Below are 18622 nucleotides of genomic sequence, written 5' to 3'. Positions count from 1 at the left end.
GTCGACATGGTGATCATGGCCCAGAACAGATATTAGTGAAAAAGAGCAGTAGGGAGGAAGATTCCACATGAGTGGAAAAAATTGGAAAAAAGAGGATAACGAGCAAACATACAATTGTATCCCAATTGTTCTATCAGGATGGCCAATGGCCAGGAACAATGACAATGGCGGCCAAGGAATGAAACGGCCAAGAGGATGTCTACCGAAGTGGAGCAGTTAAATCAGCTTGTGTACAGGTGTTTGGTCGAATATTCCATTTCAGAATTGTGAGAGATGGTGCTTTGGGAAGCCTTTAGAAGTGAGTTGACCGTGGCTGATGATGATATGCCATGGGTGTCACGCTACGAGACGAAGTATCCATTCGGATTTCGCAGAGCAGTACAACATCTTCATGTTAAGAAAACGGTCCGTCGACGCGGATGTCAGAACTACCCATAAGGTCCCTTCGAGTAAACTCTGGTCTACAAAGGAGAGAGCAGCACTCACGCCTGCCCTGCTGCAGATAATAATGTTCGTCGTATGACTGTCAAAGCAATATGACTGGCTCGGATTTGAACTCGCGATTTCACATTTGGGAGTCCCCTATACCAATACACTATGTATAGTAATACTGTAATGCTGTTTTATGGCACGAGAGTTCTGGACGTTCACGGGAATGCATCACCCTGTCTCCCAGCTGCCGTCCGTCCACTAACGCAAACACCCGTGTCAGTGACATGACGCGTGATGCTATGTTTAACACCATTACTCCCGGGCAAGTGTTGTTCTTTACGAGATATATTTTAGCAGATGTCATCATCATCAATAGCAGCAGTTGTCATTTTCTATCCACTGCTGAATGAAGTCCTCCCCCTGTTGACGCGGCGATGTGGTAAGATCTCAAAATAGCGCCGAGTTGTGAATACTGTTTTCTTTAACAGACTTACGTTAATCCGCTAGCTGCTGGATGAAGGCTTCTCCACGTTGGTGTGTAAGTCATGGGAGTTGTTTGATCACATCTCTCTCTCTATGCTGGTCTTTGCAAGTTGGTGTAGCGGCTGTGAGTGGGTGGGGTGGGGGAGAGGCCAGAACCGGTTCAGATATCTCTCGCCACTGGTGTTAGACAAAACGAACTTAGTTTTTGTGGATTCAAAGCGCAGTGGGCTAACCACTGTGTCACCGCTCCCCCGGCTCCTCCCCACTGTCGTAAATGTTGAACGAGTTGGGTGTTGACACTTCGTATTTACGTTTGGTATATTACCGAAACCCTAAACACATCTCTTTACCAATCCACACTGGCGGCGTGGTGAAGTATGGTCCAGCAACCCCATGACCGACACGTCGGCTTGGGGTGGCTTGCTACCTTGACAAAGGGCTACGGATTAACATAACAACCGCCATTCGCCACTAAGTGTCGGTGACGTCACCACGACGCTTGTGCCAGGCTATGTGCACCTTGAGGTCACGTGAAGTGTCGAACGCCCGCTGGCAGGAGGTCACGGGGCAGACCCAGGTGCCACGGGTCGACTGACTAAGATGACTGGCTGATGCACCACCTGTGCCCCCTACTGTGCCAACCTGCTGTGCTTTAGCACAGCAAGTTGGCTGTTGTGAGCGTCGCTCCTCCGCCCTCCGTTGTTGTTGGAGGGCGACTGCCTCCAACTGCCCAATAGCGTCCTTCTTGACCCTCCTCCACAGAGGCCGATCTTGACACCGCTGGTACCAGTCATCGGCAAGTCCACTCAGCTCCACGTCCTCCTGTACCACATCACTCCATCTCTTCTCTAGCCCGTGCCGCGCCCGTTTAGCCCCCTCGATCCGGCCGAACAAAAGCTGTTTGGGCATGAGGTGGCTGGGCATGCGGGCAACATGGCCCAGCCAACGCAGCCTTGCCTGCCGGAGGAGCTCACTGATGGGACTTTGTCCATATCTTTCAAGGATTTGTGAGCTCACAATCCAGCCTGGTTAAACCCAGGATTGATCGTAGGCAGGCCAGCCTAAATGTTTCTAACCGACGAAGATGTTCCATTCGGGGGGTCCACGTTTCGCAAGCGTAGAGAAGGGACGGAATGACCGTGGCCGAGAAGAGCTGAAGCTTAGTGCGGAGTGACAGACCAGGTAGCTTCCACACAGCGTTACGCAACCGATGAAAAGATAATGCCGCTCGACTAATTCGGAGTGAGACCTCTGCTGTTAAACCGGAGCCAGTCATGAGCATCCTTCCAGTCCTGTGGAACCCGTCCAGTGGTCCAGACTGTTGATATGATGTCATGTAGGGCATTCTGTGCACAAACGCCACCCTCCCTCAGCATTTCGCTTTGGAGATCATCTCTGCCCGGTGCCTTTCCTGGTCTCAGACTCTGGATAGCCTTCAATCCTTCCTCAACAGATGGTACCTCAGGCAGCCACTCATAGGGGGTGACTTCCTCTTCCAATATTTGAGGCACCGCAGCCTCAGCAGGGTCTTCCCCACTTTGTCCCACGATGTTTTCCATGTGGAGGGATTTCCCCTCCCCCAGGACTTCACAGAAATGCTCAGCAAATCTGCAAACCTGTTCCTGGGGGTCGGAGATTGGATCACCGTTTTTTTCCCTAATGATGATAATAGGTGTGGCGCTGCAAGTTACTTTTTTGATGGAATTAAATAGAGATTTGTGATCGCGGGCCATTGAGGCAGATTCCATCTACTCAGCAACCCGCGACCACCACCCATCCTTGCAGCGCCTCAGGGCTCTCCGAACCTCCACGCGAAGGCTAGGGTAAGCCTCCTCATTCTCCGACGTGGAATGCTGTAGCCGATGAGAGTGGGCCTGTCGCTTTTTCTCAGCCAGCTTGAACACCTCCTCTGTCAGCCAGGGTCCCTGGGGAGGTCTGGACCGCGTACCCAAAGCAGTCATTGCAGCTGTCTGAGTCACAGTTCTAAACCTCACCCATTTACCCTCGACATCAGGAGGAGTGGGGGACGATGCCAACCCCAGCCGCAAGCGATAATAAAATTCTCGCTTGCAACTTTCATCAGCTAGCTGAGACCAGGCCATAATATACACCGATAGACAAACTAATTACCATGACAATATCACTATCGCTGGATCTAGTGGTTGTGCTGTATAATGGCTACAATTCAGGTAGTATACCACGTGCTGTTTGACATGATGTCCAACGTTTCCCTCCATGTGCTCCAATCATGATAAAGAAGCTCCAAGCAGGTGGAGCGAAACGTCGGACATCATTCCGAACAACACGGGGTGCAACCCGAACACACATCGATGTCTAACTTTATCCCCTATCTCCTACCAATAGGAATGTCTCAGCCAATGTGTCTTGGGTACACTTTGTAAATGTGCACAGGCCCTCCCTCCAGAAATCCTCAACCCAGCTCCTTGCACTGGGAGGATGAGGCTCCGCGCTGATTGGAAAAGTTGACAGACCGGAGAGTGTCACTTGAGGTGACCAGTTCTGGTGTTAAGGAGACCCCCTTAGGCTGACTGAGGCGTCTCCCGTATTGCCTGCCTCTGTGGTTAACATGCACAGACAGCTTTTTTGTCAATAGACTGATGGCCATTTCTCGAAACGTTGCCGATTAAACAATTTTCCTTTTCAGACCACAATGTTGTTGACGAATGTGTTGAGTGTTTGTTTGTTACGCACGCTGGTCAGTACGGGTTGATGGAGGCGGGCGGGGGGAGGGGGGGACCGTACAACGATGGATTTACTCGTCCCCACAACCACATTTGACAACCTGATGGGCATGGCGATTCATTCCACTTAGCTTCCGAAATCTGACAATAACGGCGGTGGTGGTGGCTATCCACGCCTCTAATCCAGCACTGGAGGCAAGCCTTGATGTATCACACAAAAGATGTGAAAGTTCATTCCCATGGGCATCGATGAAGAGCCATTGCCATGGCTCGTCAGGATAAGTCAGTACACCAAAATGCAGACTATGTTCAATCGGTATGCGATAGTGTTGCCACCTGACGCGTGGGTTTTCTCCGGGTGCTCCGGTTGTTACCCACATGCAAACACTCATTAACACCTTAATATACAGAAGACCGCAGAGCTTGGGAAACTCTTGGCGCCGGATCACTGCGTGGCTGCTGCCTTTGTCTCTTGTCTGTGGTTTCTCTTTGCGCCTGTGAGTCGTTCTGTCTCTTGAGAGTGAGTGAATACTGTCCGACAGCGCGTTATAAGTTGAAATGTATTATTATTCCGCGTGATGTAGTCATACATCGATGGTTACGGTCAGCATCTGCAGGTTAACACGATACTTTAATCCGTTTTTTTAATGTATAATTGGACCTTCCTTTACCAACAAGAATGAATTTACTCTAGCCTACATTCCTCGCCAAGGTGTTCACTCACAAGTTTCCACAAACAGTTGCCAAATCTAACTCCGCAAGTAAAGCCTCGCGGCTTCGGAGGTGCTTTTACACTCTGATTGTAAAATCCTCTTTTACAAATGATACCCCTAATACGTGGAACAATTTCACGTATGGAATACTCTTACAAACTACGCCATCCCAAACCTGACTTTAACCCTTTCGTTCGTTTACTTCAATGGTATACTACGTGGGGTTTTGTGTTTTTAATGAAGGACGATAAATTCGCAGTATATATAGATGCCCCATCGATTTTAAACGACCCTTTCACTTTCGTCCCTACAGCCGATTAGATGTTGTGAAAAGGATGCTTTCCATATCTTACAGAGCTAGAGGCGCGAGAAGATTGAACGTGTGCATTGAGATTGGTGGTGGGAGACATGTGGAGGCCTTGAAACGAAGACACTGGCTTTCCCTCCAGTGTTGTTCCTCCAATTATTGTTTAAGTGCGCATCTATAAATGTATCACCCTGTGTGTTTCGAATACTGACATGGTATGGATACAATAATCACGAAGCTTTTTGTATTTAATAGTGATTGAACAATTGGAATATTTTGTTCATATTTTTTTTATCGTGCCTCAATTTTTGTATCGCTACATTGTTCCTATATTTTGTATCTTGTGGTCTCGCTGTGATTTTTTTAATACTTCTGATCTCCCTTCTCCAATAGCGACGTTTAATTTAGATGGGAAAAGCCATCCAAGGGTATGGCGTGTTATAGCCGTGAACATCCTGGGTGCACTTTGTAGTTTGCTGATGCATAGGGGAGGTGTGGATAACGTGGCAGCCTCTCTATATTTATCCATGGCAGATGCATGCACGAGCGCCTGGGATGCCACCCCATCCTATATTTAACCCACAGGCCCATAGGCAGCCACAGACATACGGGGGCCGCTGCTGCACTTGAGACTGCTCTGCTCTCTGGCTGTGTAAGTGTTCGCCAAGCTCGCTAAAGGCCATGCCGGTTGGTCTCATTATACCGGAATGACAGTTTTAATGTTCACTTTGCCTAATCTTGACAAAAACTAAAGATGTGTGTATATTGATCTTATTTTGCTCGAATACTTAGTGTTTATAACGGTAAAAAAACTACTATGTAGGCTTTGGGAAATTAATTAATAAAATTAAGTAAGCCTAATTAAAATATTACCAGTGAAACCGAGACGTGAATTTGCCTTCATTTGTTATTTACATAAATTTACAAAAGGGAGATGTTTTAATATTCTTTGGGTCTTTCGGTAAAGTCACGTAGATAGATTCAAAGAAAATAACAAAAAATGAAAAAAACTACGACGTTTCGATCGCAACACAAGCGGTCGTCATCAGGAAAAGGATGTTTTTGTTAATTATTCTTGTAGATTAAGCGATGTCTTCTACTTTAAATGGGAAATCAGAGACTTATTGTTAATCCATGTAACGGTTAATATTTTCCTGTGTATCCCAATCAAACCAACTGTGTAGGCAGTGTATTCCTTACGTAAATTTTACTCAACTTATATGAAGATGTAACTAATCACTCTATTTGTCTATTAAACATGAGTTGTATTTAATATTTTATGGATAATTGTCTGACAATAGTGTATTGTATATGTAACCGTATTTAACGGTTTTTGTGTGTTCCTGGTAAGCAGAATTGGCTAACACTATCAGCGGAAACTGAGGCAACCGAATGAGTCAGAGATTCTCATGCTTTCTGCACCTTTCGTACCCTTGACAACGCTGATAGGTTGAGCGGTGATACACGAGAAGAGGCACCATGGTGGTGGGAGGCTCGTCCGAGCTGAAGATTTCCCTCGGGGATATATTTAAGAAGTTCAACCGCGCGCCCGTCACGCAAGGGCCATCCTCACAACCCACGTCCCCCGGCACGAGAGACGAGCCAAGTGGCGTGGAGAAGACTGATGGGAAGGGATCACAAAGTCGGCAGGATGACCCGGGTAACGCGAGCGATCGGAACTTCGGTGCTTCCAAGAAGTTGCAGGAAAGGGCGGTGAACGGTAGAGTGGTGGAGCGAGGTGCACGGGAGGACCGTTGTGTCCCTGACAAGTCTAGTGATGCGCAACCAGAGTGCGCACTGAGGCCGGCTCAGGTGGATCAAGCAAAGGAGAGGAGGCGGAACGGTGAGGTGATCGAGCAAGGTGGAACGTTGGGGAGAAGTAATGTTTTAAACAAGTTAATCAATGATCAGCTGGAGAAAAAGTTGAGTTCGATTCTGTCAGAAAAACTACAGCAGAGGATGCAGAATGGTGAGGTGATTGAGAAAGGTGAAATGTTGGAAGGAAGTAATGTTTTAAACGAGTCAAGCGATGAGCAGCTGAAGCAAGAATTGAGTTTGACACGGTCAGAAAAGCTAAAGGAGAGGAGGCGGAATGGTGAGATGATTAAGCAACGTGGAATGTTGGAAGCAAAAGGTGTTTCAATTGAGTCCAACATAAAGACTGAGAAGCAATCCCATGAACTAAGTTCAGGTCAACGAGAGAAGCCATCAAAAGATAAAAGACTCGAGAACAAGGCCTGTGGTGAATCTGGGGAGAATGGTGACAGAGATATTTTAAATGTGTCAAATGGCGACTTGCCCATTAGTGAGGTCAAATCAACTCTGTTCGAAAAGCCATTGCAGGAAGATAAAGCAGCAGACAATGTTACAACTCAAAATGTCAAAGAAATGCGAGACCTTATAAACGAGTCGATTTTGAACCATCGCAGCGGCCCGGGGCTCAGGCGTGTAGGTCTACAACCTCAGCAGAAGCAGCCGCAACAGCAACAGACACAACAGGAACAGCCATCGCAAGGAAAAAGGCGCGAACAATGCCGTGTAGTTGAGCCAGCAGGTAACCAGGACGCTGCAGCAGATTCAGCTGCTTTTGCAGACCCTCCTCCCGACTCATCAGAGTCTGTCGACTCAGATGAATCAGCGCAGGAGGATTCGACCCGCAGTGTCGTGTGGAATGGGGTCATGGAAGAATTACGAGATCGCGCGGCTGCAAAGAAGGCTGCGAGCTTCCGTTTGATCAACAGGTCGAGTCAGCCTGCGATAAAGAGACCCAATCGCGGAGCGAATGAGCTGAGCGAAGGACTGAAGACAAACACAAGCACTGTACAGCCTACCTCCGATCCGCCAGCTAACACCAGTTTAAAATCTGAATGTTTGGAGCAGCAGGTTGGGAACGCTGAAACTCGGGCTGATGGTACCAAGCAATGCGAGCCTTCGTCCACCATCGGCCGGATTGCGACCTGGAATGGGTGTAAACCAGAGCAAAAAAAAACTGTACCAAACGATTCAATAACAAAGCAAGGCTCCACTGTTGATCTATCAAAAGATTCCATCAATCCTCAGGCAAGTGTTGCCATCAGCTCCCGCAATTCAGAGCCTCCTGTGCAACGATCCAGGGGACTTCAATGCGGCATCAACAAGGGCACCAATCTGGCGTCTCAAGACCGTTCTGCTGAACCGCAAACAGAAAAGCCTGTTAGTATGAGCAAAACATTGGAGTCGACTCAGCTAGAGAAGCCACTGCACTGTGAGACTGATCAATGTTGTACGACTGAATCTCATAGTCCCACCAAACCAGCTTCTGCCCGTTCGCCAATCAGCTGCCCTTTGTTGCAATCCGCCCCTCTGCAACATCTGAATAAGCCCATTGCAGGAGATCGACCTGTAAATGCACAAGTTAAGAACCAGGCGATCGGTCCAGTGACGCCCCCACCAACGAATGAGAATACACTGTGTTCTTCAAAAATGGTGATTACCCTGTCGAGTGGGTGGGGCAAGACGAACTATGAGTCGACCCCGGCGAACGCCCGACACTTATCTCGCAGCACTTCGCAGGTGTCCATCTCCCAGAAGACCTCGTCAGACCAAGGTGTTCATTCAGGTATCCCACCAGCTTACTCCAATGGCACCCTCAGCCCGACTGAACGTGTTCCAGTGGGGTCCCTCCAAACGAAGCAAGGCAGGTCCAGTGATCATAAATCTGAGCCAAAGCAAGACACCAGTGGCTCCAAAGAGGACTTTAATGAATCTAGGAGAATCAAAGAGGTATCAAAACTAAGCTTCAATTTATCAGGACCAACCTTGCCTACTACTAGCACTGCAGGAAAGACCTTTAGGATATGCAATCCATCGACAGATACATGCCAAAGTATAACCGCCAACATAAAGCTGAAAGAGTCAGTTCCAGAGAATGTTTATGTGGAAGTGAAAAAACCTGTCGCCAGCCCATTAGCTTCCCCAATCTCCAGTGAGGTGCACGTTGTGAAGAAGGACTCAGTCAATCGAGGACAAACACCAACTGCAGTTACACCCAAGGTACAGCCGAAGAAATGCACTCCCATGCAGACTGCAAAGCAGCTTAGTCAGCTGAATGGGGTATCCGCTGAGCATGACTCCACCAACATGACGGTCATGGAAGATCAAGAACCATCAAGAACCCACAGCATCCGAGACGACCAGCTTCAGAGCAATGGGGTGGTCAAAAAGGAATTGAAAAAAGTCACACATTCGGACATACAACCAAAGCAGGAACCCCGTAAGCCCCAAGGCGCAACAGATTTAGGGAGCAACAAGAAAGGGATGGACTTGGAGCCCAAAGGGGGTTCGCAGCCTCCAGTGTCAGCAGCAGCAGCAGCAGGTACAAGCAGACGCCCACGGGTCCCTCTCAGCAACAACAGTAGCAGGGAGTGTGGCGTCGGTGGTCCGCGCGTCCCACCCGGCTCGGGTGGCTGTGTCGGTGGGCTGCGCAGCGCCTGGGAGCAATGGTCGGACGACTACACAGAGAGGCAGAAGCTGAACCCATTCAGCCAGCGCTTCGACATGGAGCAGGCGCTGTCCACGCTGCCGCAGAAGGGCGAAGAGGGCTACGGGAGGCCCAAGGAGGGCACGCGGACGGCCGAGAGGGCGGCTCGCGCGCAACAGGATGTGCGCAAGGAGATGCTGGAGATGTGCTACCTCATCCGGCGCATCGGTGAGCCGGGGAGCGACGGGCGCAAGCAGGTTGCCTTTGGGCATCTCTTCCACACGTACGCCCGTGTCTCCGACAAGCTCGTGGGCATCCTGCTGCGGGCTCGCAAGCATGGGCTGGTGGACTTTGAAGGCGAGATGCTGTGGCAGGGACGCGACGACCACGTGCAGATCACTCTGCTTTCCTGACCACGTGGTGGCACGAATCAAAGCGGCACAAAGAAGCGGGGTGGGGCTTAAGGAGGCTGTGCCGCCCATATGGAGGCGGTGGTGTGATGTCGAGTTGCCACCTGTCCCGGTTTTCCGGGATCGTCTTTTTGTTAAGAGATAGAGTTAGGGCTGGGAAATATGTACGTCTTCCTCAGACGTTAAAATTGCATTGTAAGTATGATTTCATTTATCTAACCACTTTGAACTAGCGTTGGTGGATCACGCTTGAGATGGAGCAATAAAAATGTGCGTTACGCGCACCTTCAGGGAAAATTTTTCATACATATAAGGGGGCGGGTACAGCAAATAGGTATGTAATTATATTGTGCTGAAGGTTATTATTGTTATTTTAATTCAGGACGCTCAGGTTCCCTCTGCCTCCAACGGCCACGGAAACACCACGACAACAAAAAAGACATCTCACATATTCCCAAATCGCTCGATTTTGACGGATCTCTGAAGCTAAGCAGGGCAGGGGAGGAGGGTTGGTCCTGGAGAGTGGCTTCTATGGAGCGACCACCACGGGTAAAAACAGGTGCCACAGGTTGTCGTGGGTGCAGAAGAGGGATGGTGGTGGTGGGGGGAACCAATGTAGCAGAATCAACTGTTGCCCTGTGCTCTGATTTCTACGCTTACCGCACTTCAACCCACCGGAGTGGTGACGTCACCCGCGGGTGACGTCAAGACCCCGTGACGTCATCCGCGGGTGACGTCAAGACCCCGTGACGTCACCCGCGACGTCACCCGTGGGTGACGTCACGACCCCGTGACCCACGGGCACGTGGGCGCGCGCGCTCGTCGTTTGTTTTCCCGCGCGAAAGCGAGGCCTTCGACTCGCTACGCCGTACCGTGAACATCTTGAGAGGAAATGCGGCCGAGTTGTGAAAGAAATCTGTAAAAAAACAACCTTTGTTTTTCTTCACGTAACTCACGTATGGAGGTACAGTGTTCTTTTGTTTAAATCAATTAACTCGCGGGTGTTATTGCGTGGCATGGTTTAATTATTATGTATTTGCAATCAAATGAAAGTGCAATGTACCGTTTTCTCAATGATTACTGTAGTCAGTGTTGGCAGTAATACGGTATTCGCAATACTGTACTGTAACACGACGTTGCTCTTTTTTCATTTCGCTTAAAAGTGCACTTTTTACGTAACGTATTTCATGTGTTTATAATATGCATCATTTAACATGGGAGTTAATAAATAAACGTAACATTTTCCATGTGCCTAATGTATCTCCATTGGATTCGGTTTTTGTATACAGCCTTTCATTAAAAATCGCGACCACTTTGCAGTAAATCAAGTGGTTGTCTTATGGACAGACTGGCTCCCGCCACAAGAACGTGGAATTTTCACCAATGGCTCATCGACAATGCTAGAACAGTTTTTTATGTGTGTGTGTGTTTAATTCGTTCTTCCCCCCGCACCTCTCGATTAACACGTTCGGCGACCTACGGTGCCATTCAACAAACGTACAATGGAATAGCGAGAATCCCTTAACTAAATGTATGTCGAATTTAGTTTTAAAGCTTTCGTGACTGCAGGGATTCATAATTTTTGGTTCTTTCGGTAAAGTCACGTCGAAGGGAAATAAAAAAATGAAACACCTGATGATGATTGCTTGTGTTGCAATCGAAACGTGAGAATTGTATTTTATTTTTTATTATTTCCCTTCTACGTGACTTTACCGAAAGAACCAAGAATATCAATGTATGTCGTCATTTATACATAATATACATTTGCATTCCATTGCTGGATGAAGGCCTTAACCCCCCACACCCTATCGGCTATTGGGGGGGTATTTTTGACCATATATATACTCACAGCTGTAAACCCACATACGGCTTACCCCGTATTCTTTTACAGGGAAATTGAGTTTTCAGGTCCATACAGCCGTTTCAATGCGGGCAACAAAAAAATGCCTTTGTGTTTCTCCCTCGTGATGGGACATTGTGGCATGAACGTTGACATTTATAAGGGGGCACGAGGTGACCAATAAGGTCTGAATTGGTCTGTAATAAGGTAGGGCACTGATAAAGGGTTGACAACTATGATTATACCTCACCACACTGCCCAGTGCTGGTTGGTAGAAAGGTGGAACCCTGGAACGCTTAAGGCATCAACTCGCCACTGATTTGAGCCTTGCCCGAGAATCCAACTCGTACGTACGTGTAACACGTTTGTAAAACCAATTAAATAATATAATTGTTCGGAACGACGCTACACAACGAATGGAACACAAAAACTAAAAAGCACTACAAGAAGCGTTAAGAGGTGCGTGCCTGTACGCACACTTAGTGTGCAAAAAGAAGAACGCGTGGATCAGAAAACAGGCAAAATCTTGACTTGAAGGAACGGCTTGGATAGGGCGTATGACTAAAAGGGATCATGGACGAGACTAGTGACAGAATGGCAGCCAAAGGAGTGAGAATGAGCACTGGGTGTGATGACATCAGCTCATGTGATGAGTGACATGGATAACGGTACAGTATATTGTATTGCAATACCGTGAGAGATGGCGTTGACATGGGTGAGGCCTGTCTCCAGCAGTAGATAGATCATGTCTGATTAGGATTATGCCATTTTAGTTGAGGATGTTGGGCCATTTGTTCTCAAATCAGCGTGTCTCAGGGGTTCCACTTTAGATATTTTGTGTACTCTCCCAAAGCCACTGCGGGAACCCTGTATAGTAATAAGACCGCTTGTCAAGTACTGTATTCATCTTCTTTGGTTCTTTCGGTAAAGTCACGTAGAATGAGAATAACATAATAAAATAACAATAAAATTCTCACGACGTTTCGGCCACAACGCAAGCGGCCATCTTCAGGTAATAGGAACAGACCTGTCGGGACGACAGAGCTTCAATAAACGATGTTAAGATTCGTAGCGACTTTTAAGCTGGTTGGGAGAAGTGAGGCACCTTGACAAAGGGGTTTACATATCAAATAGCTGAGGGATTAGCTTGTGACTGGTCACAGAAATGGCTATGTTAAAGTCAAAACCTACACATCCATAGAGGCAACGAGTAATTTAGCATTGAAATAGCCGAGGGATTAGGTTGTGCAAATAGCTGAGGGATTAGCTTGTGACTGGTCACAGAAATGGCTATGTTAAAGTCAAAACCTACACATCCACAGAGTAGTAATTTAGCATTGAAATAGCTGAGGGATTAGCTTGTGACTGGTCACAGAAATGTCTATGTTAAAGTCAAAACCTACACATCCACAGAGTAGTAATTTAGCATTGAAATAGCTGAGGGATTAGCTTGTGCAAATAGCTGAGGGATTAGCTTGTGACTGGTCACAGAAATGGCTATGTTAAAGTCAAAACCTACACATCCACAGAGGCAACTAGTAATTTAGCATTGAAATAGCTAAGGGATTAGCTTGTGCAAATAGCTGAGGGATTAGCTTGTGCCACTACCAATTCAGGAACCATGTCATGGTTCACCTGCGCTCCCAACACGATTTGATTGTCACCATTCAGGGTCACGGTTTTATATATATAAGATATATTTTTTATCTCGTCTATTCGGTCTCTTTTTATCCATTATAAAAGTTGCACGTGTTTATAATGTGCATACATTGCCACTAAAATTGACCCCTCGTGATGCCATTGTATGCATGTATCTTGAGTGCAATCATACATTTTAATCAGTTAACCAATTAAAGGTCCTTCGGCTACGATGAGGTCTCCGCTGTCTTTATGGGATTTGCAACCGTGATGACCTGAATAGGTTCTCACGAACAGACGGTTGCCGTATGATGAACTGATATAATGTGTGTGTGTGTGGCAGTACCCGGTGGACCCAGAATGGAGGGGATACTTCACCAAAAGATGCTGCTCCAGCCGCTTGAGCAATTCTTCTTTTAGTGCATGTATGTATATGTATGTATGTTTAACTTCTTTCGCACCGTACTTAGCCAACTGTGCTAATCGGACGTGCGTCGAGATGATAAAAATTGCAAGCAGTTGTAGGACTGTCCATTCTGTTCACACCGCGTGAGTGCCAAACAGCATTTCTTGTTGGTGTTGATTCATTAAGAGGTGGCTTAGTACTCAGAGGTCAGAGCGATGAGCTGGTACAACTGAGATTCTGAGTTTGAATCCAGAACGCCGTATGTATATATATTGAACTTCCCACCGTATGTAGCCAACCGTGGTCATCAGAGGTGTACCTGTGATATCAGTGGTGGTCGATCTTCAGTGTCTTCCAATGTTTGCTATCTGCTCATTGGAGTGAGCAGTCTTGTTATTATGGAGGTCACGTATCGTGGAAATCTATAGGTCTCCTCCCGGCCCCACCCTGTGGCTTCCATGATCCCCCATGACCCTGAGCAGTCACGAGTCCACATGAGGCATGTGCAGGCATCAGCAGCACGGATCGACCACCGCCCAATGAGGCAACACTCAACACCGCCTTCCTGGAGTACTTCCACAGACTGGGCTGCGGTGACAGAGAGCAGCATGAGGTGATCAGAGCTTCCCCCACCTGTGTCTATATAGGTGTAATTATTCGTGTTATTTATATTAGGCCAGATGTTTCCGTCGTGTAATGATAACTCGCTAGACTTGCACACCCCGTTCCACGAGAACGGCGAGATTTTCCAAGCCCAGGATGTTTCACCCGGGGCTGGGGCGACGAACCCTCTCGAGCGCAGCCCCAAAAATCTGGAACACCCCGCCTGCCACCGGACATCCGAAACGTGCCGAGTGTCTCTCAATTCCTTGATCTGTGCAAGACACCTATTGAGACTTGACTCATAAAATGCAAAAAAAAAATTAAAAAACCTCTCTGTTTCTTTGCTAATTATTTATATTATTTACTACTTATGATATTCGTTGCACACGATTGCATTTTATTATGCACGAGGTTCCAATTTACTTTGCTCAGTCCGTGTTAGCCACTGTAGTCGTGACAGGTTTTTTTTTCATTCCCTTTGCTCTATGCCCCCTGTACCATTCCCGTTATTGAGTGTGATATTGGCAGATAAACTAAAGATTGATTGGATCCAGAGATCACCGGTTCGTTCTCCCAGCACAGCACTTGAAACAATGGACACGTTTCTTAAATCCATCTATGTCCACCTCAATCAGCAGACAGCAAAGGCTCCATTAGTGTGCTGGTTTTCTTGTATTTGTTTCTGCCCTCTGACCCAGCAGCTTGACGTTGGATTCCTCAGTAGCCTCATTGGAAGCGGTGCCAACGTGAACACCAAGGACCAGTACGGCCAGACGGCACTGCACACGGTTGGGCTGCCCTCCATTAGCGTTCCGATCGCACCACTATGTTCTTCACCTTTCAATTTCCGAATGTCTCCAAGCTCCTGAAAAGCCCCTTTCCAGATCAGTGCCTTTAAATGCGCAGTTGTGTTGGATCATATTTCTGGCGGACCTGTTGAATTCATTTTAGTTAATGTTACGCTAGTGTGTGTGTTTGTCTAAGGGTTGAACGACAGTGTAGTGTTTCATGCACCTGTGCTGCGAACCCGTCGATCTGAGTTTGATTCCTGGCCATGGCCAAATCAATGATGAACCGGTCCCCTGCGCTTTTCTCTAGGTCAACTCAGTCTTACATGAGTACCTGGTGTGGTGTGTAAACGTCACCACTTGGGAGCCATAGGCAGCAGGCATGGTGCTGCCCACACCTACCTTGTGCTTTCACACCACCTTTCATAGGTGCTCACTTACAGCACTTGTCCCAACAGTCTGCTAAAGGCTACAGGGGGATCTTTGTTTTGTGTATTATAATGCCTGCGTGTGTGTGTGTGTGTGAGCGCTCATACAGGTGGCACAGGCAGGGCACCTTGACGCGGCGCGATTCCTAGTGGAACGTGGCGCGCGCGTTGGCGAGCCGGACACGAACGGACGCACGCCCCTGCACGTGGCTGCCACACTGGACCACCCCAATGTCATCGACTTCTTTGTGAAGCACGGAGGTGGCCACGGCTGTCACGCGCTAAAGCCGCCTCCATCGCCGCTGATGCCATCAACACTGCCGCAAATCACTAACACCACCGCCATTACCGTGCCGCTACCTCCACCACCACCATTGACACCGCTGCCACCCACTACCATTCACTTACTTGTAAAGTACAGTAAGGCATTTTCCCTATTGTAGGGCACTTTGTACTTTATTTGGTTCCATTAACCTTTATTTGTGCATTGTTTAACTGTCATTTTCTAAAGTTGCTTACATATCACTCATTTTTATATACGACGTTACTGAACGTATCTCCAACATGTTAGTTTTTGTCTTCCTTTAAGTCCGTATACAAAAATCGACCTTGACCTAAGTAAAGAGTTTCGGCGGCCGTGTGTGGTTTTTGGCTCCGGCAGGCGATGTAGAGGCGGCGACGTGGGAGGAGCTTCAAACGGCCGCTCATTACGCCGCCAAGCACGGCGCCCGAGCCGCCCTCGAGTGTCTATACCGGCGCCTCTCCAACATCCACGCCCGGGACTACCGCGCTCGCACGCCCCTCTTCCTCGCCGCCAAGTACGGTAGGTCCGCCAGCACCACCGCGATGGGTCGAATTTTGTCGATGGGAAATTAGCTGACATGTGGTAGCGTGTTTGCCGCTTGTTGCGGAGGCTTGCGGTTCCTGCCCAGCGGCTGCCCTGCTTAATGCTGCGAGACGTATTAACCATGGATACACACCCGTCTGCTGCACAGTGGACGTTATAGAACTGGTGACATTAAAAAAAATGGTAGGCCATGTTTACTAGCTTCACGGTCCAAATTTGGTAAATTACTCACAAAATTACTGAATTGGGAAAATCCACATAACACCATCTCTCCCTACTGGCTAACTCATGCCGATTTACAGGCCAGTGCTGATTATATGTTGTGATGCACTTGTACAGCTGCCACTGGGGGTCCCCTTGGCTAAACTGCAAAGGGCAGAGATGTGCGGCACTCATGAGTTGCTGAGAAATGTAAGCACCCTATACATGCTAATTCTTATCCTAATTCTGTCTCAAGTCCTCCTTTTCTCCTGTGCTTGAGACTTTTTTAACAACACAACCACAACTAAAATGTTGGGTAGGCCAGCGCAGCACGGTGCAGCTGCTGCTGAGCGTGGGGGCGGACGCTGGTGCCGAGGACTCGTTGAGGACATCCTGCCTGAGCGTCATTCTCGACACCGTTCCTGACATGGTGACACCAGCACAGCCACCAACAATCGCCATGACAACTGATAGCACCACCACTGCTACACTATAACCCCTACTGCTACTACTGCGTCAATGTTTACTACCACTGTTACCATCACCATTAGCACTACTTTAAACACTGCTAATAATGCTGCCACTGCCATCACCGATACAACTACCACAACTTTCACCACCACGACTACTGCTATTACGAGTGCCACAATCATTGTCATCACGAATACTAGCGCCAACACCACTACTGCTTCTTTTACCACTGCTGCTGCTATTATTACCACAACCATCACCACCTCCACTGCTATTGCTACCACTAATCCATCACCACTGTCACAAGCCCTGCATGATTATTTTTGAGCCATCAGTCTTGTTCCCTATTTATTTCAAATTTGGACTTACTTCCATATTCGTAATTTAGGAAATAACTTGAGTCAAATTATACCTTGAATTAAACATTTAGATTTTTTAAGTAAGTTAAACAATTATAACTTAATGATTGTTAAACAATGTTCTCTAATTGTATGTGTTGCTTTGTCTGTGGCTTCTCTGTGTTTCTTCCAAAGTTTTCACATTTATTTTAGGCAGCTGTCGCTGTCAGAATGGAAACCAGTACAAGGTGCAGCTATTTTTTCATCTCAAGTGCCGTCGGTGTTTTTAAAAAGAATTTGCCCGCTGCCTGTGTGTCTCCATCAGGCACTGCTAGCGCTGAACCAGCTACGCGTGATAAAGGAGTCTGACCAGAAGCAATACTTCTACCTCAGAATACTGGAGCCGACAGAATCCGGTGAGGCCTCTGCTGTTTAGTCAAGAGCCAGTTGTGGAAATTCTATATTATTCTGTTAACGTCCTACCGAGCTATCCCTTGTCACCCAGTGGTATTTATTTTACCGAGCACTTAAGACAGGGTTTCCCAAAGACAGTCTCTTGCAAGCCACCACTGTACATCTTGCAGTAATAACATATTTTGTGTAGAGCTCTTTGTAACTCCACAGCTGGATGAAGGCCTCTCCACGCCGTGTTGGCTGTGGCGGGTTGTTTGACCATACTTCACCACGCTACTGAGTATGGATTGGTGAATGGTGTTCCAGGACCAGTTCACATATAAATCTCCAACAGATGTTAGCCATAGGCAGGAATTGAACAAAGGTTTCATAGGGCAGTGCACTGACTACTGTGCCACCATTCACTGACCAATGCTTACCTCCTTTTAAATACATACTGAGTTTTTGCACACTGCACGTGTCTGATGACTGCTAAACACATTCAACGAGGTGTATAGAGTGCCAATTGAAATGAAAAGATTTCGTGTTTGACTTCCATGAAGAGGAGCTAAATTCCAATTAGCGAGCTTTGTATACTTCACATGGGACATGTTTAAAAATCATCATGCGTGTCCGGTGTGTAACAACTTGATTTTTTTTTTACATTGCATATGAATAAAAGACTTCCATTTTTACGTGACTCATTCGATGCATATATCATGCGTTTATTGATCGATAACACTGAATCGATGCATCATTGCACCGCTTGCACAGAGCCATTAATAAAATACAGCCAAACACACCCAACAAACAACATTGGTTAATGCCTATAGGGTGAAACTATACACATGCAGCCACTGGAACTGACTTGTTATTATTTTTGTTTTTATATACAGATGATCAAGAAAATCCTGTTCAGAGCTTGGTAAGCATTGGCACCAGCGTATTCAATTCAATAGACCACACCTTTAGAAATTTACGATGCATCTAATCCCACAAAGCGTTATTTAAGATCTTCTTGTGGATGAGTTATGTACAACTCCTTGGAGCTGCGACCAACACCACACACTGACCCCTTCAACTGGCAGTAGACTTGAGCTCAGGAGAGTGACACCCATTGAATACTTTAAGCTTGGGCATTGCCCCTTTTAAAAATGTTCCCT

At 47.3% G+C, this 18622-nt stretch overlaps 2 protein-coding genes across 5 annotated transcripts in view; both read left to right on the top strand.

Moving 5' to 3' along the window:
* The first annotated feature begins 5150 nt into the window (after window positions 1–5150).
* Window positions 5151–10751, top strand: LOC116951598 (uncharacterized). Of its 2 annotated transcripts, none has more exons than XM_032970355.2 (2): window positions 5151–5289; window positions 6087–10751. In XM_032970355.2, the coding sequence occupies exon 2, from the start codon at window positions 6117–6119 to the stop codon at window positions 9507–9509; it is 3393 nt and encodes a 1130-aa protein (XP_032826246.2). In that variant the 5' UTR covers window positions 5151–5289; window positions 6087–6116; the 3' UTR covers window positions 9510–10751. The 2 variants fall into 2 exon arrangements, with proteins under 2 accessions (XP_032826246.2, XP_032826247.2); XM_032970356.2 differs by having other exon boundaries at window positions 5242–5289; window positions 5992–10751.
* Window positions 10381–18622, top strand: part of LOC116951612 (uncharacterized) — a 20862-nt gene continuing 12620 nt past the window's right edge. For 2 of the 3 annotated variants that reach the window (XM_076073791.1, XM_076073789.1), the window contains exons 1-9: window positions 10381–10470; window positions 13328–13409; window positions 13873–14003; window positions 14692–14781; window positions 15320–15470; window positions 15871–16032; window positions 16578–16687; window positions 17392–17482; window positions 18356–18384. In XM_076073791.1, the coding sequence (XP_075929906.1) occupies window positions 10465–10470; window positions 13328–13409; window positions 13873–14003; window positions 14692–14781; window positions 15320–15470; window positions 15871–16032; window positions 16578–16687; window positions 17392–17482; window positions 18356–18384 (852 nt within the window). In that variant the 5' untranslated portion in view covers window positions 10381–10464. The remainder of the gene's footprint in view (window positions 10471–13327; window positions 13410–13872; window positions 14004–14691; window positions 14782–15319; window positions 15471–15870; window positions 16033–16577; window positions 16688–17391; window positions 17483–18355; window positions 18385–18622) is intronic. The other variant, XM_076073792.1, reaches the window with a different exon arrangement.

The sequence above is a fragment of the Petromyzon marinus genome, chromosome 43, assembly GCF_048934315.1.
Source record: "Petromyzon marinus isolate PM22_M1 ecotype Great Lakes invasive population chromosome 43, UKy_Petmar_22M1.pri1.0, whole genome shotgun sequence".
Taxonomy (NCBI): domain Eukaryota; kingdom Metazoa; phylum Chordata; class Hyperoartia; order Petromyzontiformes; family Petromyzontidae; genus Petromyzon; species Petromyzon marinus.
This window is presented reverse-complemented; position numbering and strand designations above follow the sequence as displayed.